This window comes from Oncorhynchus gorbuscha, linkage group LG23, assembly GCF_021184085.1.
Source record: "Oncorhynchus gorbuscha isolate QuinsamMale2020 ecotype Even-year linkage group LG23, OgorEven_v1.0, whole genome shotgun sequence".
Lineage (NCBI taxonomy): Eukaryota > Metazoa > Chordata > Actinopteri > Salmoniformes > Salmonidae > Oncorhynchus > Oncorhynchus gorbuscha.
The window spans coordinates 69,659,353-69,686,856 of NC_060195.1; the positions used below are offsets into that span (position 1 = coordinate 69,659,353).

At 48.2% G+C, this 27,504-nt stretch overlaps 1 protein-coding gene and 1 long non-coding RNA gene across 2 annotated transcripts; both read left to right on the forward strand.

Moving 5' to 3' along the window:
• Positions 1-1,078: 1,078 nt before the first annotated feature.
• LOC124010929 lies at positions 1,079-5,334 on the forward strand. The gene is made up of 3 exons (XR_006834517.1): positions 1,079-1,310; positions 3,359-3,459; positions 5,272-5,334. It is a non-coding gene; the product is annotated as an uncharacterized LOC124010929 (long non-coding RNA).
• A 2,792-nt stretch (positions 5,335-8,126) lies between these two features.
• LOC124010746 (cilia- and flagella-associated protein 47-like) lies at positions 8,127-16,453 on the forward strand. Its single transcript, XM_046323387.1, has 4 exons — positions 8,127-8,153; positions 8,607-8,817; positions 14,580-14,677; positions 16,169-16,453. The coding sequence occupies exons 1-4, from the start codon at positions 8,127-8,129 to the stop codon at positions 16,451-16,453; spliced, it is 621 nt and encodes a 206-aa protein (XP_046179343.1).
• Positions 16,454-27,504: the final 11,051 nt, after the last annotated feature.

Here is a 27,504-nt window from a genome sequence, read left to right on the forward strand (position 1 = left end):
CATTATAGAGTCCCATTATAGAGTCGTTATAGAGTCCCATTATAGAGTCCCATTACAGAGTCCCATTATAGAATCCCATTATAGTCCCATTATAGATTCCCATTATAGTCCCATTATAGAGTCCCATTATAGTCCCATTATAGAGTCTCATTATAGAGTCCCATTATAGAGTCCCATTATAGAGTCCCATTATAGAGTCCCATTATAGAGTCCCATTATAGTCCCATTATAGAGTCCCATTATAGAGTCGTTATAGAGTCCCATTATAGAGTCCCATTATAGAGTCCCAATATAGTCCCATTATAGAGTCCCATTATAGTCCCATTATAGAGTCCCATTATAGAGTCCCATTATAGAGTCCCATTATAGTCCCATTATAGAGTCCCATTATAGAGTCGTTATAGAGTCCCATTATAGAGTCCCATTATAGTCCCATTATAGATTCCCATTATAGAGTCCCATTATAGAGTCCCATTATAGTCCCATTATAGAGTCCCATTATAGAGTCCCATTATAGTCCCATTATAGAGTCGTTATAGAGTCCCATTATAGAGTCCCATTATAGTCCCATTATAGTCCCATTATAGTCCCATTATAGAGTCTCATTATAGAGTCCCATTATAAAGTCCCATTATAGAGTCCCATTATAGAGTCCCATTATAAAGTGCCATTATAGAGTCCCATTATAGAGCCGTTATAGAGTCGTTATAGAGTCCCATTATAGAGTCGTTATAGAGTCCCATTATAGAGTCCCATTATAGAGTCCCATTATAGAATCCCATTATAGTCCCATTATAGAGTCCCATTATAGAGTCCCATTATAGAGTCCCATTATAGAGTCCCATTATAGAGTCCCATTATAGAGTTGTTATAGAGTCCCATTATAGAGTCCCATTATAGAGTCCCATTATAGAGTCGTTATAGAGTCCCATTATAGAGTCCCATTATAGAGTCCCATTATAGAGTCGTTATAGAGTCATATATTAATATCCCATATAGTGTAATACAGTCTCACCTCTGTGACCTTTGCCTTCTGACCCTAGTGGTTCCTGTCTGCGTGTGGAGGTGGAGGAGATGGTTCTGAAGGATGGCAGTCGGGTGAAGCCCCTCTCAGTCAGCCTGCCCCACAATGGCACCGTCCCTCCCCAGACCCACACAGAGCCCCAGACCCACTCAGAGCCCCAGACCCACACAGAGCCCCAGACCCACACAGAGCCCCAGACCCCCATCAGCTGCACAGTGACCTTCTGCTCCCCTCAGCCCCTGGACCTCAGCTCACACATCACATTCCTGGACCACCTCAACAACAGGTACGGATACTTAGGAAACCTCGTCCCAGTCAGCCACACATACTGTTCATTACCTCTCTCTCTTTTGTACTCTAGATCTTTCTCTGTTTCCTTCTCTTGGTCTCTCTCTCTCTCTCTCTCTCTCTCTCTCTCTCTCTCTCTCTCTCTCCCCTAGTCAGACCCCTTGTGAGACCATATGTTGGTGTGGTTGGCCCTGGGTTTCTCCTAATGCAAGACAAACAAGTTGTAGGGAGGTCATACAGGCATGTGGAGGCCACACACACTACTGAGCCTCATTTGGACTTGTTTTAAGGATATTACATCAAAGTTGGATCAGCCTGTAGTGTTGTTTTCCACTTTAATTTTGAGTATGACCTCAATCCAGACCTCCATGGGTTGATACATTTGATTTCCATTGATCATTTTTGTGTGATTTTGTTGTCAGTACATTCAACTATGTAAAGAAAAAAGTATTTAATAAGAATATTTAATTCATTCAGATGTAGGATGTGTTATTTTAGTGTTCCCTTTATTTTTTTGAGCTGTGTATATACAGTGTTGCAACGATGTACAAATGGTTAAGGATACACAAGGGAAAATAAATAAGCATAGATATGGGGTGTATTTACAATGGTGTTTGTTCTTCACAGGTTGCCCTTTTCTAGTGGCAACAGGTTACTAATCTTGCTGCTGTGATGTCACACTGTGGTATTTCACCCAGTAGTTATGGGAGTTTTATCAAAATTGGATTTGTTTTCAAAATCTTTGTGGATCTGTGTAATCTGAGGGAAATATGTGTCTCTAATATGGTCATACATTGGGCAGGAGGTTAGGAAGTGCAGCTCAGTTTCCACCTCATTTTGTGGGCAGTGAGCACATAGCCTGTTTTCTCTTGAGAGCCATGTCTGCCTACGGCGGCCTTTCTCAATAGCAAGGCTATGCTCACTGTGTCTGTACATAGTCAAAGCTTTCCTTAAGTTTGGGTCAGTCACAGTGGTCAGGTATTCTGCCACTGTGTACTCTCTGTTTAGGGCCAACTAGCATTCTAGTTTGCTCTGTTTTTTTGTTCATTCTTCCAAAGTAATTATCTTTTTGTTTTCTCATGATTTGGTCGGGTCTAATTGTGTTGCTGTCCTGCGGGTCTGTGGGGTGTGTTTGTGTTTGTGAACAGAGCCCCAGGACCAGCTTGCTTAGGGAACTCTTCTCCAGGTTCATCTCTCTGTAGGCGATGGCTTTATTATGGAAGGTTTGGGAATCGCTTCCTTTTAGGTGGTTGTAGAATTTAACGGCTCTTTTCTGGATTTTGATCATTAGTGGGTATTGGCCTAATTCTGCTCTGCGTTCATTATTTGGTGTTCTACGTTGTACACGGAGGATATTTTTTGCAGAATTCTGCATGCAGTCTCAATTTGGTGTTTGTCCCATTTTGTGGAGTCTTGGTTGGTGAGCGGACCCCAGACCTCACAACCATAAAGGGCAATGGGCTCTATGACTGATTCAAGTATTTTTTTAGCCAGATCCTAATTAGTATGTTGAATTTGATGTTCCTTTTGACGGCATAGAAGGCCCTTCTTGCCGTGTCTCTGAGATCATTTCTCTCTTTCTCTTACTCTTTCTCTTTCTCTTTCTCAAACCTCTCTGTCTCTCTCTCTCTCTCTCTCTCTCTCTCTCTCTCTCTCTCTCTCTCTCTCTCTCTCTCTCTCTCTCTCTCTCTCTCTCTCTCTCTCTCTCTCTCTCTCATAATTCTCCCGAGCTTCATCCAGTGATGTATTCATTTCTCTCCTCTCTCTCTCTCCTGTCTTAGTCCAAAGTTGTACATGATGTAATCATTTCTCTCCTCCTCTCTCCTGTCTTAGTCCAGAGTTATACATGATGTTCTCCTGTCTTAGTCCAGAGTTGTACATGATGTATTCATTTCTCTCCTCTCTCTCTCTCTCTCTCCTGTCTTAGTCCAGAGTTGTACATGATGTTCTCCTGTCTTAGTCCAGAGTTGTACATGATGTTCTCCTGTCTTAGTCCAGAGTTGTACATGATGTAATCATTTCTCTCCTATCTGTCGGTCTCTTCAGGTTCAGGGTGGAGGTCTGTGCTACAGCAGATAACAGTTTGTTGACAGTGTGGCCCTACCTGGCTCTGCACCGCTCTGAGCAGCAGATAGTCCTCAAGACTGGTACGTCCTGCTGTCCTGTTCTGTACCCACAACACACTGCACCGTGTACAGCATTCATACACTCACACTGAGGAGGACTGTCTACTAATCCCAAATCAAATCAAATCTAATTTTATTTGTCACATACACATGGTTAGCAGATGTTAATGCGATTGTAGCGAAATGCTTGTGCTTCTAGTTCCGACAATGCAGTAATAACCAACAAGTAATCGAGCTAACAATTCCAAAACTACTACCTTATAGACACAAGTGTAAGGGGATAAAGAATATGTACATAAAGATATATGAGCGAGTGATGGTACAGAGCGGCATAGGCAAGATACAGTAGATGGTATTGAGTGCAGTATATACATATGAGATGAGTATGTAAACAAAGTGGCATAGTTAAAGTGGCTAGTGATACATGTATTACATAAAGATGCAGTAGATGATATAGAGTACAGTATATACGTATACATATGAGATGAATAATGTAGGGTATGTAAACATTATATTAGGTAGCATTGTTTAAAGTGGCTAGTGATATATTTCCCATCAATTCCCATTATTAAAGTGGCTGGAGTTGGGTCAGTGTCAATGACAGTGTGTTGGCAGCAGCCATTCAATGTTAGTGGTGGCTGTTTAACAGTCTGATGGCCTTGAGATAGAAGCTGTTTTTCAGTCTCTCAGTCCCAGCTTTGATGCACCTGTACTGACCTCGCCTTCTGGATGATAGCGGGGTGAACAGGCAGTGGCTCGGGTGGTTGTTGTCCTTGATGATCTTTATGGCCTTCCTGTGACATCGGGTGGTGTAGGTGTCCTGGAGGGCAGGTAGTTTGCCCCCGGTGATGCGTTGTGCAGACCTCACTACCCTCTGGAGAGCCTTACGGTTGTGGGCGGAGCAGTTGCCGTACCAGGCGGTGATACAGCCCGACAGGATGCTCTCGATTGTGCATCTGTAGAAGTTTGTGAGTGCTTTTGGTGGCAAGCCGAATTTCTTCAGCCTCCTGAGGTTGAAGAGGCGCTGCTGCGCCTTCTTCACGATGCTGTCTGTGTGGGTGGACCAATTCAGTTTGTCTGTGATGTGTACGCCGAGGAACTTAAAACTTACTACCCTCTCCACTACTGTTCCATCAACGTGGATAGAGGGGTGTTCCCTCTGCTGTTTCCTGAAGTCCACAATCATCTCCTTAGTTTTGTTGACGTTGAGTGTGAGGTTATTTTCCTGACACCACACTCCGAGGGCCCTCACCTCCTCCCTGTAGGCTGTCTCATCGTAGTTGGTAATCAAGCCTACCACTGTTGTGTCGTCCGCAAACTTGATGATTGAGTTGGAGGCGTGCGTGGCCACGCAGTCGTGGGTGAACAGGGAGTACAGGAGAGGGCTCAGAACGCACCCTTGTGGGGCCCCAGTTTTGAGGATCAGCGGGGTAGAAATGTTGTTGCCTACCCTCACCACCTGGGGTCGGCCCGTCAGGAAGTCCAGTACCCAGTTGCACAGGGCGGGGTCGAGATCCAGGGTCTCGAGCTTGATGACGAGCTTGGAGGGCACTATGGTGTTAAATGCCAAGCTGTAGTCGATGAACAGCATTCTCACATAGGTATTCCTCTTGTCGAGATGGGTTAGGGCAGTGTGCAGTGTGGTTGAGATTGCATCGTCTGTGGACCTATTTGGGCGGTAAGCAAATTGGAGTGGGTCTAGGGTGTCAGGTAGGGTGAAAGTGATATGGTCCTTGACTAGTCTCTCAAAGCACTTCATGATGATACTTACTAATCGAAGTATCTGTGTTCTCCCACCCCCAACCCTAAATTGTCCATGTGGTTGTCACTCAGGTTGTCTGAGCGGCTGCAGCGGCGAATCAGGGCCCTCTCAGATGACAGGGAAGGCGGTGCTACAGCTATGCTACTCCCCCAGCCCTCTCTCTCGCTACACTTCCTCCTCCTCCACCTTCGCTTTCCTCTCCTCCACCAGTAATCACTCCACCTCTGGTGAGACACACCTCTACAGCTACACTGCTACTCCCCCAGCCCTCTGTCTCGCTACACTTCCTCCTCCTCCACCTTCGCTTTCCTCTCCTCCACCAGTAATCACTCCACCTCTGATGAGACACACCTCTACAGCTACACTGCTACTCCCCCAGCCCTCTGTCTCGCTACACTTCCTCCTCCTCCACCTTCGCTTTCCTCTCCTCCACCAGTAATCACTCCACCTCTGGTGAGACACACCTCTACAGCTACACTGCTACTCCCTCAGCCCTCTGTCTCGCTACACTTCCTCCTCCTCCACCTTCGCTTTCCTCTCCACCAGTAATCACTCCACCTCTGGTGAGACACACCTCCACCGCTACACTGCTACTCCCTCAGCCCTCTGTCTCGCTACACTTCCTCCTCCTCCACCTTCGTTTTCCTCTCCTCCACCAGTAATCACTCCACCTCTGGTGAGACACACCTCCACAGCTACACTGCTACACACCAGACCTGGTCAAATACAGTATGTGAAGTACGGTGAAGTACTGGGGCCTTAACTTGGTTTTCCCCCTACAAAGGTACCACTACCACAATCCACAAATAATAACCCCAACGTGCCCATTCCAAGCTGAATCAAACATATTGACCTGCCTTCAGACTCTGGAGACAGCAGGAGTAGGGCTGGGTGTGCAGGACCAGGACCTAGAGGGAAGGAGGACTGGCCCCAGAAGGAGACAGAGGGTGAGAGAGAGACGGATGGTGTGACTGACCAGCAGCAGTGGCAGCAGCAGGGTATACCAGTGTTTCCAGGGCAGGACTCAGAGGAGGGGTTGTACTACCACAGAATCCTGCAGGTAACAACTGGTAAATCACTCTGGGACAACTGCTGATAGAACAAAGGCTGTATAGCTAAATGTGACTGGTTGATTGGTTGATTGCTTGCAGGCCGTACAGAAGTGGTTCAGTCAGTTTGGCTGGCCCCGTGGACCAAACCCCATCTCTCTACCACGCTCTCTCAGAAGGTAAACCTCATCTCTCTACCACACTCTCTCAGATGGTAAACCTCATCTCTCTACCACGCTCTCTCAGAAGGTAAACCTCATCTCTCTACCACGCTCTCTCAGAAGGTAAACCTCATCTCTCTACCACGCTCTCTCAGAAGGTAGATGGACTGGTATCCGTCACACATATTTTTATTTTATGTTTTCATTACATTATGTTATTATTCGTCTCTCCTCTCTCTCTCCCTCTCTCTCTCTCTTTCTCCCTCCCTCCCCTCTCTCTCTCTCTCTCTCTCTCTCTCTCTCTCTCTCTCTCTCTCTCTCTCTCTCTCTCTTTCTCTCTCTCTCTCCTCTCTCTCTCTCTCTCTCTCTCTCTCTCTCTCTCTCTCTCTCTCTCTCTCTCTCTCTCTCTCTCTCTCTCTCTCTCTCTCTCTCTCCTCTCTCTCTTTCTCCCTCTCTCTTTTCTCCCTCCCCTCTCTCTCTCTCTCTCTCTCTCTCTCTCTCTCTCTCTCTCTCTCTCTCTCTCTCTCTCTCTCTCTCTCTCTTTCTCCCTCCCCTCTCTCTCTCTCTCTCTCTCTCTCTTTCTCCCTCCCTCCCCTCTCTCTCTTTCTCCCTCCCTCCCCTCTCTCTCTCTCTCTCTCTCTCTCTTTCTTTCTCCCTCCTCTCTCTCTATCTCTCTTTCTCCCTCCCTCCCTCCCTCCCTCCCCCTCCCTCCCTCCCTCCCTCCCTCCCTCCCTCCCTCCCTCCCTCCTTCTCTCTCTCTCTCTCTCTCTCTCTCTCTCTCTCTCTCTCTCTCTCTCTCTCTCTCTCTCTCTCTCTCTCTCTCTCTCTCTCTCTGTCTATCTCTCCCCAGGGTGGTATGTAGAGTCCAGACAGTAGACTCCAGCTCTAGTGAGTGGAGGAACTCATACCTTATGAGTCAAGGTAAAGACACACGGACCATCTACGACATGCTGCGTCACCTGAGTGGACAGACACTTCCTGGTGTGAGCACCAACCAATCGCTGCCCTGCAACCTCACTGAGCGCGTGCAGCAGCTTCTTCACTGGAACACAGTGCTGCTGGCCTTCCTCAGGTACCACACAGACACTTAATCACTCATACACGGACAACTCCGCCGGGCCTCCGTGTACACACGTACACACGTACACACGTACACACGTACACACTTACACACGTACACACGTACATACGTACACACGTACACACGTACACACGTACACACGTACACACTTACACACGTACACACTTACACACTTACACACGTACACACGTACACACGTACACACTTACACACTTACACACGTACACACTTACACACTTACACACGTACACACTTACACACGTACACACTTACACACGTACACACGTACACACGTACACACGTACACACTTACACACTTACACACTTACACACGTACACACTTACACACGTACACACTTACACACTTACACACGTACACACGTACACACTTACACACGTACACACGTACACACTTACACACGTACACACGTACACACGCAGGCACACACCCTCACCAGCCTACTCACTGTGTTGTGATCTTCAGGAGGCAGGGAGCCTGTCTGTCCCACATCAGACCCGAGTACCTGTTAGACTCCCAGGAGTTCAGCCACTGGAGCTCTCTACAGGCCCAGTGTGATCAGAGGGGGCTGGACTACAGCAGCAAGGTCTTTGAATCCCTCAGTAAAAGGGCCTGGATGGATGTTCTACTGCAGACCTACAAGGCAAGAGAGTGTAGTCTCTCTCTCTCAATTCAATTCAATTCAATTCAAGGGCTTTATTGGCATGGGAAACATGTGTTAACATTGCCAAAGCAAGTGAGGTAGATAATATATAAAGTGAAATAAACAATAAAAATGAACAGTAAACATCACACAAACAGAAGTTTCAAAACAATAAAGACAAATGTCATGTTATATATATATATACATACAGTGTTGTAACAATGTACAAATGGTTAAAGTACACAAGGGAAAATAAATAAGCATAAATATGGGTTGTATTTACAATGGTGTTTGTTCTTCACTGGTTGCCCAGTGGCAACAGGTCACAAATCTCTCTCTGTCTCTCTCTCCGTCTCTCTCTATATATCTCTTTCTCTCTCTCTCTCCCTCTGTGTCCTGATCAGCAGTCTGAGAAATGTATCTGTGTCTGTCTGTCTGTCCCCTCCTCCCCAGGTGCTAGTCCTGCCGCGGGTGACAGAGGGTCCCTTGTCCCTGGGCCTCCAGAGCTGTGACAGTGGCAGCATGGAGCAGCAGGTCCCCAGGATAGACCCAAAGCCCCTGACCTCTAACGTCTACTCCACCTGGGAGAGGAGGCTACTCACCTGGCTCAACCTGCACTACCACAGCATGAGGACTACCGTCTGGAGCCCACTCACCTCTACAGGTAGGAGGGGGGTGTTGAGGAAGAGACAGGGAGGTAGAGACAGAGAGGTAGAGACAGAGAGGTAAAGACAGAGAGGTAGAGACAGAGAAGTAGAGACAGAGAGATAGAGACAGAGAGGTAGAGACAGAGAGATAGAGACAGAGAGGTAGAGACAGAGAGGTAGAGACAGAGAAGTAGAGACAGAGAGGTAGAGACAGAGAAGTAGAGACAGAGAGGTAGAGACAGAGAGGTAGAGACAGAGAGATAGAGACAGAGAGGTAGAGACAGAGAGGTAGAGACAGAGAGATAGAGACAGAGAGGTAGAGACAGAGAGGTAGAGACAGAGAGGTAGAGAGAGAAGTAGAGACAGAGAGGTAGAGACAGTGAGGTAGAGACAGAGAGGTAGAGACAGAGAGATAGAGACAGAGAGGTAGAGACAGAGAGGTAGAGACAGAGAGGTAGAGACAGAGAGGTAGAGACAGAGAGGTAGAGACAGAGAGGTAGAGAGAGAAGTAGAGACAGAGAGGTAGAGACAGAGAGATAGAGACAGAGAGGTAGAGACAGAGAGGTAGAGACAGAGAGGTAGAGATAGAGAGGTAGAGACAGAGAGGTAGAGAGAGAAGTAGAGACAGAGAGATAGAGACAGAGAGGTAGAGACAGAGAGATAGAGACAGAGAGGTAGAGACAGAGAGGTAGAGACAGAGAGGTAGAGACAGAGAGGTAGAGACAGAGAGGTAGAGACAGAGAGGTAGAGACAGAGAGGTAGAGAGAGAAGTAGAGACAGAGAGGTAGAGACAGTGAGGTAGAGACAGAGAGGTAGAGACAGAGAGGTAGAGAGAGAAGTAGAGACAGAGAGGTAGAGACAGAGAGGTAGAGACAGAGAGGTAGAGACAGAGAGGTAGAGACAGAGAGGTAGAGAGAGAAGTAGAGACAGAGAAGTAGAGACAGAGAGGTAGAGACAGAGAGGTAGAGACAGAGAGGTAGAGAGAGAAGTAGAGACAGAGAGGTAGAGACAGAGAGGTAGAGACAGAGAGGTAGAGACAGAGAGATAGAGACAGAGAGGTAGAGACAGAGAGGTAGAGACAGAGAAGTAGAGACAGAGAGGTAGAGACAGAGAAGTAGAGACAGAGAGGTAGAGACAGAGAGGTAGAGAGAGAAGTAGAGACAGAGAGGTAGAGACAGAGAGGTAGAGACAGAGAGGTAGACAGAGAGATAGAGACAGAGAGGTAGAGACAGAGAGGTAGAGACAGAGAAGTAGAGACAGAGAGGTAGAGACAGAGAAGTAGAGACAGAGAGGTAGAGACAGAGAGGTAGAGACAGAGAGATAGAGACAGAGAGGTAGAGACAGAGAGGTAGAGACAGAGAGATAGAGACAGAGAGGTAGAGACAGAGAGGTAGAGACAGAGAGGTAGAGAGAGAAGTAGAGACAGAGAGGTAGAGACAGTGAGGTAGAGACAGAGAGGTAGAGACAGAGAGATAGAGACAGAGAGGTAGAGACAGAGAGGTAAAGACAGAGAGGTAAAGACAGAGAGGTAGAGACAGAGAGGTAGAGACAGAGAGGTAGAGACAGAGAGGTAGAGACAGTGAGGTAGAGACAGTGAGGTAGAGACAGAGAGGTAAAGACAGAGAGATAGAGACAGAGAGGTAGAGACAGAGAGGTAGAGACAGAGAGGTAAAGACAGAGAGGGAGAGACAGAGAGGTAGAGACAGAGAGGTAGAGACAGAGAGGTAGAGACAGGGAGGTAAAGACAGGGAGAGAGAGACAGAGAGGTAGAGACAGAGAGGTAGAGACAGAGAGGTAGAGACAGGGAGGTAAAGACAGAGAGGTAGAGAGAGAGGTAGAGAGAGTGAGGTAGAGAGAGTGATGTGGAGAGAGTGAGGTAGAGACAGGGAGGTAGAGACAGAGAGGTAGAGACAGAGAGGTAGAGACAGAGAGGTAGAGACAGGGAGGTAAAGACAGAGAGGTAGAGAGAGAGGTAGAGAGAGTGAGGTAGAGAGAGTGATGTGGAGAGAGTGAGGTAGAGACAGGGAGGTAGAGACAGAGAGGTAGAGACAGAGAGGTAGAGACAGAGAGGTAGAGACAGGGAGGTAGAGACAGAGAGGTAGAGACAGAGAGGTAGAGACAGAGAGGTAGAGACAGAGAGGTAGAGACAGAGAGGTAGAGACAGAGAGAAGTAGAGACAGATAGAAGTAGAGACAGAGAGGTAGAGACAGAGAAGTAGAGACAGAGAGGTAGAGACAGAGAGAAGTAGAGACAGAGAGGTAGAGACAGAGAGAAGTAGAGACAGAGAGAAGTAGAGACAGAGAAGTAGAGACAGAGAGAAGTAGAGACAGAGAGGTAGAGACAGAGAGGTAGAGACAGAGAGGTAGAGACAGGGAGAGAGAGACAGAGAGGTAGAGACAGAGAGGTAGAGACAGAGAGGTAGAGACAGGGAGGTAGAGACAGAGAGGTAGAGACAGAGAGGTAGAGACAGAGAGGTAGAGACAGAGAGTAGAGACAGGGAGAGAGAGACAGAGAGGTAGAGACAGAGAGGTAGAGACAGAGAGGTAGAGACAGGGAGGTAGAGACAGAGAGGTAGAGACAGAGAGGTAGAGACAGAGAGGTAGAGACAGAGAGGTAGAGACAGGGAGAGAGAGACAGAGAGGTAGAGACAGAGAGGTAGAGACAGAGAGGTAGAGACAGGGAGGTAAAGACAGAGAGGTAGAGAGAGAGGTAGAGAGAGTGATGTGGAGAGAGTGAGGTAGAGACAGGGAGGTAGAGACAGAGAGGTAGAGACAGAGAGGTAGAGACAGAGAGGTAGAGACAGGGAGGTAGAGACAGAGAGGTAGAGACAGAGAGGTAGAGACAGAGAGGTAGAGACAGAGAGGTAGAGACAGAGAGGTAGAGACAGGGAGGTAGAGACAGAGAGAAGTAGAGACAGAGAGAAGTAGAGACAGAGAGGTAGAGACAGAGAAGTAGAGACAGAGAGGTAGAGACAGAGAGAAGTAGAGACAGAGAGGTAGAGACAGAGAGAAGTAGAGACAGAGAGAAGTAGAGACAGAGAAGTAGAGACAGAGAGAAGTAGAGACAGAGAGGTAGAGACAGAGAGGTAGAGACAGAGAAGTAGAGACAGAGAGGTAGAGACAGAGAAGTAGAGACAGAGAGGTAGAGACAGAGAGGTAGAGACAGTGAGGTAGAGACAGAGAGAAGTAGAGACAGAGAGAAGTAGAGACAGAGAGAAGTAGAGACAGAGAGGTAGAGACAGAGAGGTAGAGACAGAGAGAAGTAGAGACAGAGAGGTAGAGACAGAGAGGTAGAGACAGAGAAGTAGAGACAGAGAGGTAGAGACAGAGAAGTAGAGACAGAGAGGTAGAGACAGAGAGGTAGAGACAGTGAGGTAGAGACAGAGAGAAGTAGAGACAGAGAGAAGTAGAGACAGAGAGGTAGAGACAGAGAGGTAGAGACAGAGAGATAGAGACAGAGAGGTAGAGACAGAGAGAAGTAGAGACAGAGAGAAGTAGAGACAGAGAGAAGTAGAGACAGAGAGGTAGAGACAGAGAGGTAGAGACAGAGAAGTAGAGACAGAGAGGTAGAGACAGAGAGAAGTAGAGACAGAGAGGTAGAGACAGAGAGAAGTAGAGACAGAGAGAAGTAGAGACAGAGAAGTAGAGACAGAGAGAAGTAGAGACAGAGAGGTAGAGACAGAGAGGTAGAGACAGAGAAGTAGAGACAGAGAGGTAGAGACAGAGAAGTAGAGACAGAGAGGTAGAGACAGAGAGGTAGAGACAGTGAGGTAGAGACAGAGAGAAGTAGAGACAGAGAGAAGTAGAGACAGAGAGAAGTAGAGACAGAGAGGTAGAGACAGAGAGGTAGAGACAGAGAGAAGTAGAGACAGAGAGGTAGAGACAGAGAGGTAGAGACAGAGAAGTAGAGACAGAGAGGTAGAGACAGAGAAGTAGAGACAGAGAGGTAGAGACAGAGAGGTAGAGACAGTGAGGTAGAGACAGAGAGAAGTAGAGACAGAGAGAAGTAGAGACAGAGAGGTAGAGACAGAGAGGTAGAGACAGAGAGATAGAGACAGAGAGGTAGAGACAGAGAGAAGTAGAGACAGAGAGAAGTAGAGACAGAGAGAAGTAGAGACAGAGAGGTAGAGACAGAGAGGTAGAGACAGAGAGAAGTAGGGACAGAGAGGTAGAGACAGAGAGGTAGAGACAGAGAGAAGTAGAGACAGAGAGAAGTAGAGACAGAGAGGTAGAGACAGAGAGGTAGAGACAGAGAGAAGTAGAGACAGAGAGGTAGAGACAGAGAGGTAGAGACAGAGAGGTAGAGACAGAGAGGTAGAGACAGGGAGGTAGAGACAGAGAGGTAGAGACAGAGAGGTAGAGACAGAGAAGTAGAGACAGAGAGGTGAAGACAGAGAGGTAGAGACAGAGAGGTAGAGACAGAGAGGTAGAGACAGAGAGGTAGAGACAGAGAGGTAGAGACAGGGAGGTAGAGACAGAGAGAAGTAGAGACAGAGAGAAGTAGAGACAGAGAGGTAGAGACAGGGAGGTAGAGACAGAGAGGTAGAGACAGAGAAGTAGAGACAGAGAGGTGAAGACAGAGAGGTAGAGACAGAGAGGTAGAGACAGAGAAGTAGAGACAGAGAGGTAGAGACAGAGAAGTAGAGACAGAGAGGTAGAGACAGAGAGGTAGAGACAGAGAGGTAAAGACAGAGAGGTAAAGACAGAGAGGTAGAGACAGAGAGGTAGAGACAGAGAGGTAGAGACAGAGAAGTAGAGACAGAGAAGTAGAGACAGAGAGGTGAAGACAGAGAGGTAGAGACAGAGAGGTAGAGACAGAGAGGTAGAGACAGAGAGGTAGAGAGAGAAGTAGAGACAGAGAGGTAGAGACAGAGAGGTAGAGAGAGAAGTAGAGACAGAGAGGGAGAGACAGAGAGGTAGAGACAAAGAGGTAGAGAGAGAAGTAGAGACAGAGAGGGAGAGACAGAGAGGTAGAGACAAAGAGGTAGAGAGAGAAGTAGAGACAGAGAGGTAGAGACAGAGAGGTAGAGACAGAGAGAAGTAGAGACAGAGAGAAGTAGAGACAGAGAGGTAGAGACAGAGAGGTAGAGACAGAGAGAAGTAGAGACAGAGAGGTAGAGACAGAGAGGTAGAGACAGAGAGGTAGAGACAGGGAGGTAGAGACAGAGAGGTAGAGACAGGGAGAGAGAGACAGAGAGGTAGAGACAGGGAGGTAAAGACAGAGAGGTAGAGAGAGAGGTAGAGAGAGTGAGGTAGAGAGAGTGATGTGGAGACAGAGAGGTAGAGACAGAGAGGTAGAGACAGAGAGGTAGAGACAGAGAGGTAGAGACAGAGAGGTAGAGACAGAGAGAAGTAGAGACAGAGAGAAGTAGAGACAGAGAGGTAGAGACAGGGAGGTAGAGACAGAGAGAAGTAGAGACAGAGAGGTAGAGACAGAGAGGTAGAGACAGAGAGGTAGAGACAGAGAAGTAGAGACAGAGAGGTAGAGACAGAGAGAAGTAGAGACAGAGAGAAGTAGAGACAGAGAGAAGTAGAGACAGAGAGGTAGAGACAGAGAGAAGTAGAGACAGAGAGAAGTAGAGACAGAGAGGTAGAGACAGAGAAGTAGAGACAGAGAGGTAGAGACAGAGAGAAGTAGAGACAGAGAGGTAGAGACCTTGAGGTAGAGACAGAGAGGTAGACAGAGAGATAGAGACAGAGATTAACAGAGGTAGAGACAAAGACAGATCCAAAGAGACATCCACAACTCGTCTGTTACCTATATTCTGCTCTTTAACCAGGAGACGTCCCACCAGCCCGCTGGGTGGTGAACTTTGACCTGGACCTGGCAGACGGCCTGGTTCTGGCTGCTGTGCTGGCTGCCTACTGTCCCTTTCTGGTACGGGCCTGTGTTAAAAATGTTACATGCTCCGAATACAACAATAACCAACGAAGCTTTAAGAAGATTTAAGAAAAAATTAAGAAACAAGTGTGAAGTAAAAAAATAGAAAATAGAAAATAAAAGTTACACAAACTTAAACAGCGACAGTAAAATAACAAGCGAGGCTGTTTACAGGGAGTACTGGTACAGAGTCATTGTGGAGGCTATTTACAGAGGGTACCGGTACAGAGTCAATGTGGAGGCTATATACAGAGGGTACCAGTACAGAGTCAATGTGGAGGCTATATACAGAGGGTACCTGTACAGAGTCAATGTGGAGGCTATATACAGAGGGTACCTGTACAGAGTCATTGTGGAGGCTATTTACAGAGGGTACCGGTACAGAGTCAATGTGGAGGCTATATACAGAGGGTACCAGTACAGAGTCAATGTGGAGGCTATATACAGAGGGTACCGGTACAGAGTCAATGTGGAGGCTATATACAGAGGGTACCTGTACAGAGTCATTGTGGAGGCTATTTACAGAGGGTACTGGTACAGAGTCAATGTGGAGGCTATATACAGAGGGTACCAGTACAGAGTCAATGTGGAGGCTATATTCAGGGGGTACCAGTACAGAGTCAATGTGGAGGCTATATACAGAGGGTACCTGTACAGAGTCATTGTGGAGGCTATTTACAGAGGGTACCGGTACAGAGTCAATGTGGAGGCTATATACAGAGGGTACTGGTACAGAGTCAATGTGGAGGCTATATACAGAGGGTACTGGTACAGAGTCAATGTGGAGGCTATATACAGAGGGTACTGGTACAGAGTCAATGTGGAGGCTATTTACAGAGGGTACTGGTACAGAGTCAATGTGGAGGCTATATACAGGGGGTACCGGTACAGAGTCAATGTGGAGGCTATATTCAGGGGGTACCGGTACAGAGTCAATGTGGAGACTATATTCAGGGGGTACCGGTACAGAGTCAATGTGGAGGCTATATACAGAGGGTACCGGTACAGAGTCAATGTGCGGGCTATATACAGGGGGTACCGGTACAGAGTCAATGTGGAGGCTATATACAGGGGGTACCGGTACAGAGTCAATGTGGAGGCTATATTCAGGGGGTACCGGTACAGAGTCAATGTGGAGGCTATATACAGGGGGTACCGGGTACAGAGTCAATGTGGAGGCTATATACAGGGGGTACCGGGTACAGAGTCAATGTGGAGGCTATATACAGGGGGTACCGGCACAGAGTCAATGTGGAGGCTATATACAGGGGGTACCGGTACAGAGTGATGATACTGTGTTCTCTCCTTCTATTCCTGGTCAACTCTTGTCCTCGTCTACTCTGTGGGAAATTGTCAGTTAATCTTGACTCATCTAAACTCGACTGGCTTTGATTCGTCTGGCTCTGGTAGCTGATAAGGCTTAATCTGTGTCTGGGAAACTGGCCCAGTGTTGACTGTCCCCCCCCTCTGGTCTCTCCGGTCCCACAGATCCCCAGTCATCTCCAGAGGATGTACACCAGCATCAGCCGCCTGGAACAGAACCTCCACAACAGTATCATCCTCAGCCAGGCCTTCACACTGCTCTGCCTGGACATAGACATCCAGCCCACAGAGCTGTCAGACTCTAACCCTGTTCTGATGTTGATGCTGTGTGTTTACCTGTATGAGACGCTGCCCCAGTACCGTCCCAGGAGAACCATCACCCTGTCTGGCAGCCTGCACCACACCTTCACCAAGCAGGCAGGTCTCTCTCTCTCCATCACACAGCACTAGCCCTGAGTAACCCTGTCTGGCAGCCTGCACCACACCTTCACCAAGCAGGCAGGTCTCTCTCTCCATCACACAGCACTAGCCCTGGCTAACCCTGTCTGGCAGCCTGCACCACACCTTCACCAAGCAGGCAGGTCTCTCTCTCCATCACACAGCACTAGCCCTGGCTAACCCTGTCTGGCAGCCTGCACCACACCTTCACCAAGCAGGCAGGTCTCTCTCTCCATCACACAGTACTAGCCCTGGGTAACCCTGTCTGGCAGCCTGCACCACACCTTCACCAAGCAGGCAGGTCTCTCTCTCCATCACACAGTACTAGCCCTGGGTAACCCTGTCTGGCAGCCTGCATCACACCTTCACCAAGCAGGCAGGTCTCTCTCTCTCCATCACACAGCACTAGTCCTGGGTAACCCTGTCTTACAGCCTGTATCACACCTTCACCAAGCAGGCAGGTCTCTCTCTCCATCACACAGCACTAGTCCTGGGTAACCCTGTCTTACAGCCTGTCCGGTCCACCTTCCAAGGCACCTTCCAACCTTCCATTCCTTTTCTGCAATGGAAGATCATTCACTTTGCCTTGGTGTGTACACATTGTATGACAATTATTCACATTTTCCTGTGTGTGTGTGTGTGTGTGTGTGTGTGTGTGTGTGTGTGTGTGTGTGTGTGTGTGTGTGTGTGTGTGTGTGTGTGTGTGTGTGTGTGTGTGTGTGTGTGTGTGTGTGTGTGTGTGTGTGTGTGTGTGTGTGTGTGTGTGTGTGTGCTCCAGGTGCGTCTGAAGAGCCCGTCCTCCAGAACGATGTTCTACCAGGCCTCCATCGTAGGGAAGGAGGCCCATCATTTCTCGTTGCCCCAAGGAGCTTCCATCACCATCCCTCCTAAGTAAGCCCTTCTATCTCTAACCCCCAACCATTACCCCTACCCCTAACTCCTACCCATAACCCGTAACCCTTAACCCCTAACCATATCCTCTAACCCCTAACCATATCCCCTATCCATAACCCATAACCCCTAACCCCTAACCCCCAACCCATAACCCCTAACCATATCCTCTAACCCCTAACCATACCCCCTATCCATAACCCATTACCCCTAACCCATAACCCCTAACCCCCAACCCATAACCCCTAACCATATCCTCTAACCCCTAACCATACCCCTATCCATAACCCATTACCCCTAACCCATAACCCCTAACCCCCAACCCATAACCCCTAACCATATCCTCTAACCCCTATCCATAACCCATAACCCATAACCCCTAACCCCTAACCCCTAACCATACCCCCTATCCCTGTAGGACAGCAGTGTTCCTCACCCCAGTCCTCCAGAAGCTGTTCTGCTCAGTTACCTTGTGAGATGAAGATCATTTCCCATCTCTTCTATCTGAAATCTGTCTGGTCTACTACTTACTAAAACTACATACTGTGTAGCAATCATACTGCGTACTATTTAGAATGTACTGTGTAGTCAAATCTAATGCAGTAATCAACAAATGTCAACATACTAGGCTCATCCACACTGATGATGATGTCATCTGTGTTGATTTCCACCATCCCTTCATTTTGGTACAACGCATCAATTTATCTGATCATCAGCTGCTGTGAAACACGTGTCTGGAAAGAGGATTGTCTTAGGTAATAGTGTGCAGGGAATTCTGGATGAAAAACCAAAATGATTATAACATCCTGGCATTTAAACTATACTACATTATTTAAATGTCATATACTATAAAGGTTCTGTTTTCATGTACCCAAAATGTCTGTTATTTAGAATGCAGGGCATTCAGACACAGCCACTGTCTTTCTCTCTCTGTCCTGGCTCTGTCTTTCTCTGTCTGTCCTGGCTCTGTCTTTCTCTGTCTGTCCTGGTTCTGTCTTTCTCTGTCTGTCCTGGCTCTGTCTTTCTCTGTCTGTCCTGGCTCTGTCTTTCTCTGTCTGTCCTGGTTCTGTCTTTCTCTCTCCGTCCTGGCTCTGTCTTTCTCTCTCTATCCTGGCTCTGTCTTTCTCTCTCTATCCTGGCTCTGTCTTTCTCACTCTATCCTGGTTCTGTCTTTCTCTGTCTGTCCTGGCTCTGTCTTTCTCTGTCTATCCTGGCTCTGTCTTTCTCTGTCTATCCTGGCTCTGTCTTTCTCTGTCTGTCCTGGCTCTGTCTTTCTCTGTCTGTCCTGGTTCTGTCTTTCTCTCTCTATCCTGGCTCTGTCTTTTTCGCTCTATCCTGGCTCTGTCTTTCTCTCTCTATCCTGGCTCTGTCTTTCTCTCTCTATCCTGGTTCTGTCTTTCTCTCTCCGTCCTGGCTCTGTCTTTCTCTCTCTATCCTGGCTCTGTCTTTCTCTCTCTATCCTGGCTCTGTCTTTCTCACTCTATCCTGGTTCTGTCTTTCTCTGTCTGTCCTGGCTCTGTCTTTCTCTGTCTATCCTGGCTCTGTCTTTCTCTGTCTATCCTGGCTCTGTCTTTCTCTCTCTGTCCTCGTTCTGTCTTTCTCTCTCTGTCCTGGCTCTGTCTTTCTCTCTCTGTCCTGGCTCTGTCTTTCTCTCTCTGTCCTGGCTCTGTCTTTCTCTCTCTGTCCTGGCTCTGTCTTTCTCTCTCTGTCCTGGCTCTGTCTTTCTCTCTCTGTCCTGGTTCTGTCTTTCTCTCTCTGTCCTGGTTCTGTCTTTCTCTCTCTGTCCTCTCTCTGTCTTTCTCTCTCTATCCTGGCTCTGTCTTTCTCTCTCTGTCCTGGTTCTGTTTTTCTCTGTCTATCTTGGTTCTGTCTTTCTCTGTCTATCCTGGCTCTGTCAAATCAAATCAAATCAAATCAAATTTATTTATATAGCCCTTCGTACATCAGCTGATATCTCAAAGTGCTGTACAGAAACCCAGCCTAAAACCCCAAACAGCAAACAATGCAGGTGTAAAAGCACGGTGGCTAGGAAAAACTCCCTAGAAAGGCCAAAACCTAGGAAGAAACCTAGAGAGGAACCGGGCTATGTGGGGTGGCCAGTCCTCTTCTGGCTGTGCCGGGTAGAGATTATAACAGAACATGACCAAGATGTTCAAATGTTCATAAATGACCAGCATGGTCAAATAATAATAAGGCAGAACAGTTGAAACTGGAGCAGCAGCACAGTCAGGTGGACTGGGGACAGCAAGGAGCCATCATGTCAGGTAGTCCTGGGGCACGGTCCTAGGCCTCAGGTCAGTTGAAACTGGAGCAGGAGCATGGCCAGGTGGACTGGGGACAGCAAGGAGTCCTCATGTCAGGTAGTCCTGGGACATGGTCCTAGGGCCCAGGCCAGTTGAAACTGGAGCAGCAGCATGGCCAGGTGGACTGGGGACAGCAAGGAGTCATCATGTCAGGTAGTCCTGGGGCATGGTCCTAGGGCTCAGGTCCTCCGAGAGAGAGAAAGAAAGAGAGAAGGAGAGAATTAGAGAACGCACACTTAGATTCACACAGGACACCTGAATAGGACAGGAGAAGTACTCCAGATAAACAAACTGACCCTAGCCCCTCGACACATAAACTACTGCAGCATAAATACTGGAGGCTGAGACAGGAGGGGTCAGGAGACACTGTGGCCCCATCCGAGGACACCCCCGGACAGGGCCAAACAGGAAGGATATAACCCCACCCACTTTGCCAAAGCACAGCCCCCACACCACTAGAGGGAAATCTTCAACCACCAACTTACCATCTTGAGACAAGGCCAAGCCTCTCTCTGTCTTTCTCTCTCTGTCCTGGCTCTGTCTTTCTCTCTCTGTCCTGGTTCTGTTTGTCTCTGTCTATCCTGGTTCTGTCTTTCTCTGTCTATCCTGGCTCTGTCTTTCTCTCTCTGTCCTGGCTCTGTCTTTCTCTCTCTGTCCTGGCTCTGTCTTTCTCTCTCTGTCCTCTCTCTGTCTTTCTCTCTCTATCCTGGCTCTGTCTTTCTCTCTCTGTCCTGGTTCTGTTTTTCTCTGTCTATCCTGGTTCTGTCTTTCTCTGTCTATCCTGGCTCTGTCTTTCTCTCTCTGTCCTCTCTCTGTCTTTCTCTCTCTGTCCTGGCTCTGTCTTTCTCTCTCTGTCCTGGTTCTGTTTGTCTCTGTCTATCCTGGTTCTGTCTTTCTCTGTCTATCCTGGCTCTGTCTTTCTCTCTCTGTCCTGGCTCTGTCTTTCTCTCTCTGTCCTGGCTCTGTCTTTCTCTCTCTGTCCTGGCTCTGTCTTTCTCTCTCTGTCCTATCTCTGTCTTTCTCTCTCTATCCTGGCTCTGTCTTTCTCTCTCTGTCCTGGTTCTGTTTTTCTCTGTCTATACTGGTTCTGTCTTTCTCTGTTTATCCTGGCTCTGTCTTTCTCTCTCTGTCCTGGCTCTGTCTTTCTCTGTCTATCTTGTCTCTGTCTATCCTGGCTCTGTCTTTCTCTCTGTCTAACTGTATTAGAGTTAACTGGCTGCCTGTCTTCTCAACTGGTGTTCAGTGTCTTGACTGGTCTTCCATTGATCCCATGGCTTTCCCCGTCTCTGCCCCACCTTATCGTTGAGCCTTACACTCTGTCCTCCTCTCCACTAGGGGGCGTTGTGTGGAGGTGACCGTGCAGTACTCCTGTTCCTTCCTGAGGCCAATGGAGGCGGTGCTACTGCTGACATCACACTCTGCCTCCTCAGCCACACCCTCTGGAGCCACTCTGGCCTTCAGCCTCAAGACCCAGGTCACACACATCACCCCCAGCGTGAGTACACACACACACACACACACACACACACACACACACACACACACACACACACACACACACACACACACACACACACACACACACACACACACACACACACACACACACACACACACACACACACACACACACACACCTCTCTCTCTCTCTCTCTCTCTCTCTCTTAGCCTAGTGGTTAGAGCGTTGGGCCAGTAACCGGAATGTTGCTGGATCGAATCCCCGAGCCTCTCTGATTCAGAGCGGTTGGGTTAAATGTGGAAGACACATTACAGTTGAATACATTCAGTTGGACAACTGACCAGGTATCCTCCTTCCCCTTTTCTGTTCTCTTTCTTCATTTCTCTCTTTTCTCTCTCTGTTGTGGAATGAACATCTTAACTCTCTGTAAATCATGCAGCATTAGTCCTTTGATCTGTTATCTTCCAGTCTTCTCCAGTTGCCATTCACTATGTACAGTATATAACACCATACACTATGTACAGTATATAACACCATACACTATGTACAGTATATAACACCATACACTATGTACAGTATATAACACCATACACTATGTACAGTATATAACACCATACACTATGTACAGTATATAACACCATACACTATGTACAGTATATAACACTATTCACTATGTACAGTATATAACACCATACACTATGTACAGTATATAACACCATACACTATGTACAGTATATAACACCATACACTATGTACAGTATATAACACCATACACTATGTACAGTATATAACACCATACACTATGTACAGTATATAACACCATACACTATGTACAGTATATAACACCATACACTATGTACAGTATATAACACCATACACTATGTACAGTATATAACACCATACACTATGTACAGTATATAACACCATACACTATGTACAGTATATAACACTATTCACTATGTACAGTATATAACACCATACACTATGTACAGTATATAACACCATACACTATGTACAGTATATAACACCATACACTATGTACAGTATATAACACTATTGCTTGACATCATGGGAAAATCAAAAGAAATCTGCCAAGACCTCAGAAAATAATTGTAGACCTCCACAAGTCTGGTTCATCCTTCGGAGCAATTTCCAAATGCCTGAAGGTACCATGTTCATCTGTACAAACAATAGTATGCAAGTATAAGCACCATGGGACAACGCAGCCGTCATACCGCTCAGGAAGGAGACGCGTTGTGTCTCCTAGAGATGAACGTATGTTGGTGCAAGAAGTGCAAATCAATCCCAGAACAACAGCAAAAAACCTTGTGAAGATTCTAGAGGAGTGGGCCTCCCGGGTGGCGCAGTGGTCTAGGGCACTGCATCGCAGCGCTAGCTGTGCCACCAGAGACTCTGCGTTCGCGCCCAGGCTCTGTCGCAGCTGGCCGCGACCGGGAGGTCCGTGGGGCGACGCACAATTGGCCTAGCGTCGTCCAGGTTAGGGAGGGTTTGGCCGGTAGGGATATCCTTGTCTCATCGCGCATCAGCGACTCCCGTGGCAGGCGGGGTGCAACGCACGCTAACCAAGGTAGCCAGGTGCACGGTGTTTCCTCCGACACATTGGTGCGGCTGGCTTGGGTTGGAGTTAAAAAGCAGTGCGGCTTGGTTGTGTTTCGGAGGACGCATGGCTTTCGACCTTCGTCTCTCCCGAGCCCGTACGGGAGTTGTAGCGATGAGACAAGACAGTAATTACTAACAATTGGATACCACGAAATTGGGGAGAAAAGGGGGTAGGGGGTAAAATTACATTTCAAAAATTAAAAAGATTCTGGAGGAAACAGGTACAAAAGTATCTATATCCACAGTAAAACGAGTCCTATATAGACATAACCTGAAAGGCCGCTCAGCAAGGAAGAAGCTACTGCTCCAAAACCGCCATAAAAAAGCCAGGATTTTTTTTTTTTACTTTTTGGAGAAATGTCCTCTGCTGATGAAACAAAAATAGAACTGTTTGGCCATAATGACCATCGTTATGTTTGGAGGAAAAAGGGGGAGACTTGCAAGCCAAAGAAAACCATCCCAACGGTGAAGCACGAAGGTGGCAGCATCATATTGTGGGGGTAATTTGCTGCAGGAGGGACTGGTGCACTTCACAAAATAGATGTCATCATGAGGTAGGAAAATTATGTGGATATACTGAAGCAACATCTCAAGACATCAGTCAGGAAGTTAAAGCTTGGTCGTAAATGGGTCTTCCAAATGGATAATGACCCCAAGCATACTTCCAAAGTTGTGGTAAAATGGCTTAAGGACAACAAAGTCAAGGTATTGGAGTGGCCATCACAAAGCCCTGACCTCAATCCTATAGAAAATGTGTGGGCAGAACTGAAAAAGTGTGTGCGAACAGGGAAGCCCACAAACCTGACTCAGTTACACCAGCTTCGTCAGGAGGAATGGGCCACAATTCACCCAACTTATTGTGGGAAGCTTGTAGAAGGCTACCCGACACGTTTGACTGCGGCGTTCTGGATGAGTTGAAGGGGTTTAATGGCACAGGCAGGGAGCCCAGCCAACAGCGAGTTGCAGTAATCCAGACGGGAGATGACAAGTGCCTGGATTAGGACCTGCGCCGCTTCCTGTGTGAGGCAGGGTCGTACTCTGCGGATGTTGTAGAGCATGAACCTACAGGAACGGGCCACCGCCTTGATGTTGGTTGAGAACGACAGGGTGTTGTCCAGGATCACGCCAAGGTTCTTAGCGCTCTGGGAGGAGGACACAATGGAGTTGTCAACCGTGATGGCGAGATCATGAGGAAGAGCAGCTCCGTCTTGCCGAGGTTCATCTTGAGGTGGTGATCCGTCATCCACACTGATATGTCTGCCAGACATGCAGAGATGCGATTCGCCACCTGGTCATCAGAAGGGGGAAAGGAGAAGATTAATTGTGTGTCGTCTGCATAGCAATGATAGGAGAGACCATGTGAGGTTATGACAGAGCCAAGTGACTTGGTGTATAGCGAGAATAGGAGAGGGCCTAGAACAGAGCCCTGGGGACACCAGTGGTGAGAGCGCGTGGTGAGGAGACAGATTCTCGCCACGCCACCTGGTAGGAGCGACCTGTCAGGTAGGACGCAATCCAAGCGTGGGCCGCGTCGGAGATGCCCAACTCAGAGAGGGTGGAGAGGAGGATCTGATGGTTCACAGTATCGAAGGCAGCCGATAGATCTAGAAGGATGAGAGCAGAGGAGAGAGTTAGCTTTAGCAGTGCGGAGTGCCTCCGTGATACAGAGGAGAGCAGTCTCAGTTGAATGACTAGTCTTGAAACCTGACTGATTTGGATCAAGAAGGTCATTCAGAGAGAGATAGCGGGAGAGCTGGCCAAGGACGGCACGTTCAAGAGTTTTGGAGAGAAAAGAAAGAAGGGATACTGGTCTGTAATTGTTGACATCGGAGGGATCGAGTGTAGGTTTTTTCAGAAAGGGTGCAACTCTCGCTCTCTTGAAGACGGAAGGGACGTAGCCAGCGGTCAGGGATGAGTTGATGAGCGAGGTGAGGTAAGGGAGAAGGTCTCCGGAAATGGTCTGGAGAAGAGAGGAGGGGATAGGGTCAAGCGGGCAGGTTGTTGGGCGGCCGGCCGTCACAAGACGCGAGATTGCATCTGGAGAGAGAGGGGAGAAAGAGGTCAGAGCACAGGGTAGGGCAGTGTGAGCAGAACCAGCGGTGTCGTTTGACTTAGCAAACGAGGATCGGATGTCGTCGACCTTCTTTTCAAAATGGTTGACGAAGTCATCTGCAGAGAGGGAGGAGGGGGGGAGGATTCAGGAGGGAGGAGAAGGTGGCAAAGAGCTTCCTAGGGTTAGAGGCAGATGCTTGGAATTTAGAGTGGTAGAAAGTGGCTTTAGCAGCAGAGACAGAGGAGGAAAATGTAGAGAGGAGGGAGTGAAAGGATGCCAGGTCCGCAGGGAGGCGAGTTTTCCTCCATTTCCGCTCGGCTGCCCGGAGCCCTGTTCTGTGAGCTAGCAATGAGTCATCGAGCCACGGAGCGGGAGGGAGGACCGAGCCGGCCTGGAGGATAGGGGACATAGAGAGTCAAAGGATGCAGAGAGGGAGGAGAGGAGGGTTGAGGAGGCAGAATCAGGAGATAGGTTGGAGAAGGTTTGAGCAGAGGGAAGAGATGATAGGATGGAAGAGGAGAGAGTAGCGGGGGAGAGAGAGCGAAGGTTGGGACGGCGCGATACCATCCGAGTAGGGGCAGTGTGGGAGGTGTTGGATGAGAGCGAGAGGGAAAAGGATACAAGGTAGTGGTCGGAGACTTGGAGGGGAGTTGCAATGAGGTTAGTGGAAGAACAGCATCTAGTAAAGATGAGGTCGAGCGTATTGCCTGCCTTGTGAGTAGGGGGAGGGTGAGAGGGTGAGGTCAAAGAGGAGAGGAGAGGAGTGGAAAGAAGGAGGCAGAGAGGAATGAGTCAAAGGTAGACGTGGGGAGGTTAAAGTCGCCCAGAACTGTGAGAGGTGAGCCGTCCTGAGGAAAGGAGCTTATCAAGGCATCAAGCTCATTGATGAACTCTCAGAGGGAACCTGGAGGGCGATAAATGATAAGGATGTTAAGCTTGAAAGGGCTGGTAACTGTGACAGCATGGAATTCAAAGGAGGCGATAGACAGATGGGTAAGGGGAGAAAGAGAGAATGACCACTTGGGAGAGATGAGGATCCCGGTGCCACCACCCCGCTGACCAGAAGCTCTCGGGGTGTGCGAGAACACGTGGGCGGACGAAGAGAGAGCAGTAGGAGTAGCAGTGTTGTCTGTGGTGATCCATGTTTCCGTCAGTGCCAAGAAGTCGAGGGACTGGAGGGAGGCATAGGCTGAGATGAACTCTGCCTTGTTGGCCGCAGATCGGCAGTTCCAGAGGCTACTGGAGACCTGGAACTCCACGTGGGTCGTGCGCGCTGGGACCACCAGATTAGGGTGGCCGCGGCCACGCGGTGTGGAGCGTTTGTATGGTCTGTGCAGAGAGGAGAGAACAGGGATAGACAGACACATAGTTGACAGGCTACAGAAGAGGCTACGCTAATGCAAAGGAGATTGGAATGACAAGTGGACTACACGTCTCGAATGTTCAGAAAGTTAAGCTTACGTAGCAAGAATCTTATTGACTAAAATGATTAAAATGATACAGTACTGCTGAAGTAGGCTAGCTGGCAGTGGGTGCGTTGTTGACACTGCAGTACTTCCCACAGTGCACCGGCCGACCGGTTGTCCTTGATGATCTTTTTGGCCTTTCTGTGACTACGGGTGCTGTAGGTGTCATGGAGGGCAGGTAGTTTGCCCTCAGTGATGCGTTGTGCAGAACGCACCACCCTCTGGAGAGCCTTGCGGTTGAGGGGGGTGCAGTTGCTGTACCAGGCTGTGATACAGCTCGACAGGATACTCTCGATTGTGCATCTGTAAAGGTTTGTCAGGGTTTTAGGTGACAAGCCAAATTTCTTCAGCCTCCTGAAGTTGAAGAGGTGCAATTGCGCCTTCTTCACCACACTGTCTGTGTGGGTGGACCATTTCAGTTTGTCTGTGATGTGTACGCGGTATGCAAACTGAAGTGGGTCTAGGGTTTCCGGTAAGGTGGAGGTGATATGATCCTTTACTAGTCTCACAAAGCACTTCATGATGACAGAAGTGAGTGCTACGGGGCGGTAGTCATTTAGGTCAGTTATCTTTGCCTTCTTTGGTACAAGAACAATGGTGGCCATCTTGAAGCATGTGGGGACAGAGATTGAATATGTCCGTAAACACACCAGCCAGCTGGTCTGCGCATGCTCTGAGGACATGGCTAGGGATGCCGTCTGGGCCAGCAGCCTTGCGATGGTTTAAATGTTTTACTCATGTCGGCCACGGAGAAGAGGTTAGCGTCCTTGTTAGCGCGCCGCGACGGTGGCACTATATTGTCCTCAAAGAGGGCAAAGAAGGTGTTTAGTATGTCTGGAAGCAAGATGTCGCCAATGCACTTCTTTATAAACTTGTCTGTTGTTGTCTGAGGCTGACCGGAACATATCGCAGTCCTCATGATCAAAACAATCTTGAAGCGTGGATTCCGATTGGTCAGACCAGCGCTGAATGGTTCTAGTTACTGGTACATCCTGTTTGAGTTTCTGCCTATAAGACGGTAGGAGCAAGATAGAGTCGTGGTCGGATTTGCTGAAGGGAAAGCGGGGGAGGGCTTTGTATGCACCGCGGAAGTTAGAGTAGCAGTGATCCAGTGTATTACACCCACGCGTAGTGCAATCAATATGCTGATAGAATTTAGGGAGCCTTGTTCTCAAATGTGCTTTGTTAAAAAAATCTGCTATAATGAATGCAGCCTCAGGATATATGGTTTCCATTTTACATAGAGTCCAGTGAATGTAACGGCGTTCGTC

Excerpts from the sequence above, each read along its gene's own strand:
- LOC124010746 (XM_046323387.1), top strand. The coding sequence starts at position 8,127 with ATGGATGTTCTACTGCAGACCTACAAG. Across the intron at positions 8,154-8,606 it reads TTCTACTGCAGACCTACAAG|GTGCTAGTCCTGCCGCGGGT; the intron begins GCAAGAGAGTGT and ends CCTCCTCCCCAG. Across the intron at positions 14,678-16,168 it reads CTGCCTACTGTCCCTTTCTG|ATCCCCAGTCATCTCCAGAG; the intron begins GTACGGGCCTGT and ends CCGGTCCCACAG.